Below are 3301 nucleotides of genomic sequence, written 5' to 3' on the forward strand. Positions count from 1 at the left end.
TTTTCCCACTGTCTTATTAAATCCTAATTAATAGATAGGCATAAATAGTCTTATGCCTTAGATGGGGACACCGAGGCTCAAGGAGAGTCAGTAACCTCCCCAACATCACAGGGCTAGGAAGTGGAGAGGATGGGATTCAAACCATGGTATGTGGTCTCAGAGTCCATGCTCTTGTCCAGCATTGCCAGCTGCCCCCTTCACCCTGTTACGTCTGATGGAAGGAGATCTCTAATCCTCATCTGAAAAGACAGGAGTTACATGAGATCTTCTTCAAATAGAGGGGACATTTTTTAGAAGAAAAATATTGCAACTATTAATTTCTTGCTTAATCTTCTGAACAGCAGAATAATAGTGGGATTCCTTCCTTTCCACTTAAAGTCTTCCAGGTAGAACCTTCCTTTTTCAGTTCTAAAAGATCACTGTTGACACAGACATTTTTGAGGACTTGGATTCTCCTTCTCTTTAATAGTGCTTATGCTTTTCTGGGAAAGGAAATCACACAAAAATTTAAAACTGTGAATCAAAAAGTTAGGAAAGAAGTTTCCACTACACAAACCTTGTTTTGAAAGCCTGCAGCCACCCCTGGTATTAGCTGATCTCTTTGCACCTCTACATTTTATAGCCTTCCTCAAACTCCACTCTTCCTAAGTGAAACTTTCCTGCTCCTAGTTCAACCTCCCTCCCTGGACTACAGGAACGATGGTGATAGCTTGTGTAAGTCCAACCAGGAGTCCAAGTGCCTACCGAGGCTAAAGACATGTTTGCTGGGCAGGGCTGATGGATAGCTCCTTAGGATACTAACAGTGTTTAGGGAGTTGAGTTCTCTTCTGTGCCTAACCCTGACTATAGATGAGGAAGACCACAATTGGTCAAAACCAGCTAATTAAAATTGAGTCACTCCATAGAAGGCCAAATGGCCCTAGATAAATAGAAATTTTTCATTCTTACCTGCCCCCCATTCTCCTTCCTTTCCTTCCCTTTGTCTCTTTTAGTTCTAGAAATAATTATCCTTTTTCGACTGCCTACATAAAGGCACCCCACAGTTCATCTCACTTGGCAGTAGCCTAAACAGCTCCTTATCCTTTCTATATAGACTTTATTTACTTTTTTAAAAATGTACAAAATACTGAATTTATTGCTCTTTTTGCTGTACTTGGTATATCCACACTGTATTACACTTGAGCCGTTTATCTTGTTGCTTCATCACCATTAACTAGTTCATTTTCTTCTTTTCTTTCATTCCTTCCTGTTAATGTTTATTTATTTTTGAAAGGAGAGTGCATGAGCAGGGGAGGGGCAGAGAGAAAGGTGGACAGAGGATCCGAAGTGCTCTGAGAGCAGACAGCCCCAGGCGGAACTCGAACCCATGAACCACAAGAGCATGACCGGAGCCAAAGTCAGATGCCCAACTGACTGAGCCACCCAGGTGTCCCTAATTGGTTCATTTTCATGTCACTGCTGAGGAATCAGCTGTTTCTGCAGAGGTTCAGGGGAAAGGCCTTTTGAGAAATGTGGAAGTTTCTTTTGTATATCTACAAAAGCTTTATTCACTGTTAACTTTTTCATCACTCACAATGTTAATCTTCATAAGATTGGTGGGAACTGGTTTTGCTTTGTTTTTCGTCTTACAGTTCTTTTGCCTGGCTATATGGAATACATTCCTGGACTTCTGCCCTCTTAGTTTGTTCTTGGCCATTGTCTTCCATACCCTTGCAGCAACTCATGCTCCAGGCAAGACATCTGCCTTTCTGTATAGACTTTAAAGTTCAAGGATGAAAATAAATGAAGGATGAAAATAACTAGCAACCAGAAAGAAGTTTAGTTATTTATCACTCCAGTAGTTGTGTGCGTTTATGTGTGTTTTAATGTTCCAAAACTCGGAAATTGAACCCATCATTCACCAAGACATATTTTTTTTATTGGCCAAATATATTCACAATAAGGTTGTCATTCCTTTTATGTGTATATCATTTTCCATTTCTTTTTTTTTTTTTTTTAATTTTTTTTTCAACGTTTATTTATTTTTGGGACAGAGAGAGAGCATGAACGGGGGAGGGGCAGAGAGAGAGGGAGACACAGAATTGGAAACAGGCTCCAGGCTCTGAGCCATCGCCCAGAGCCCGACGCGGGGCTCGAACTCCCGGACCGCGAGATCGTGACCTGGCTGAAGTCGGACGCCCAACCGAGTGCGCCACCCAGGCGCCCCTATCATTTTCCATTTCAAAGCACTTTCACATGCACAACAGCTAGACTTAAATTATAGCACCCATTTTGCAGATCTGGAAACTGGACTCAGATGGACAAAGGGGCATGCCAAGGTCGCAGACCTAATGAATTAGTCACCGCACCAGAATTAAAATCTGGCTTTCTTATTTATTATGAGCTTCTTTCGTGGGGGGAAATGGGGTACTACTCTCTATACAAGGTTTATATCCTAGTCTTCGAGATTTCCTCATGGGGGGAGAAAAGTACTATTCTACAAGCAATGTCTTGGAGCCGATGTCAGGAACAGACTTTCAGGTAGTGTACCAGCGGTATACCCTACTTAATATGACTTATGGCTTCACAGGATTGAGAGATATTTTGTGGCAAAAAGACCTGAAATCACCATTTAATAGAATATAACCACGGAAAAGTTATTTGACTTCTTTGAGTTTGCTTCCTCACTTACAAAATGGTGACAATATTGCTAATCCCACAGGGCTGGTATAAGGCTTAAATAAATGACATTCGCAAAGCACTCTGCTAGTAGATTGTAGATGCTTGGTGTTAGAATTCTTTTCCTTCTCTTGAAAGAAAACGTGCTGCCAGAATTAGAGAGTCAGGAGACTAAAGTTAAGGGAGGCTGAGGTACCAGGATTCCCTCTCCCTTCTCAAGGACCCTCCACCTGCAGGCCATAACCCCCTCCCAAACTGTAAGACTCAGATAGGAGGTAGGGATAGGTAGGTAAAGGTCAGATCACAGGAACCCTGGTAGGCCATGGCATGGACTTCGGAGTGACCTGATCAGAAAGCAATTTGAGGTTCTTTTTCCTGTTCCTCCAACTCACCAAGCTTGTTCCTACGTCGGGGCCTTTGCACTTCCTCATTCCTCTTCTTGAAACACATGAACTGGGGCGCCTGGGTGGCTCAGTCAGTTGAGTGTCTGACTTCGGCTCAGGTCATGATCTCACGGTTTGTGAGTTCAAGCCCCGCATCGGACTCTGCTTGCTGACAGCTCAGAGCCTGAAGCCCGCTTCAGATTCTGTGTCTCTCCATCTCTCGGCCCCTCCCCTGCTCATGCTGTGTCTCTCTGTCTCTC

The 3301-nt window shown here is 43.1% G+C and overlaps 1 protein-coding gene across 1 annotated transcript; it reads right to left on the reverse strand.

Annotated features, from left to right (window-relative positions):
* Positions 1 to 1302: 1302 nt before the first annotated feature.
* On the reverse strand, positions 1303 to 1812 carry LOC123576141 (ribosomal biogenesis factor-like). The gene has a single exon (XM_045437113.1). The coding sequence runs from the start codon at positions 1694 to 1696 to the stop codon at positions 1544 to 1546; it is 153 nt and encodes a 50-aa protein (XP_045293069.1). The 5' UTR covers positions 1697 to 1812; the 3' UTR covers positions 1303 to 1543.
* Between the last annotated feature and the right edge of the window lie 1489 nt (positions 1813 to 3301).

Source organism: Leopardus geoffroyi, chromosome C2 (assembly GCF_018350155.1).
Source record: "Leopardus geoffroyi isolate Oge1 chromosome C2, O.geoffroyi_Oge1_pat1.0, whole genome shotgun sequence".
NCBI lineage: Eukaryota > Metazoa > Chordata > Mammalia > Carnivora > Felidae > Leopardus > Leopardus geoffroyi.

Bases quoted from the DNA above. Each gene is read 5' to 3' on its own strand.
- LOC123576141 (XM_045437113.1), bottom strand. From the start codon at position 1,696: ATGGCCAAGAACAAACTAAGAGGGCAGAAGTCCAGGAATGTATTCCAT.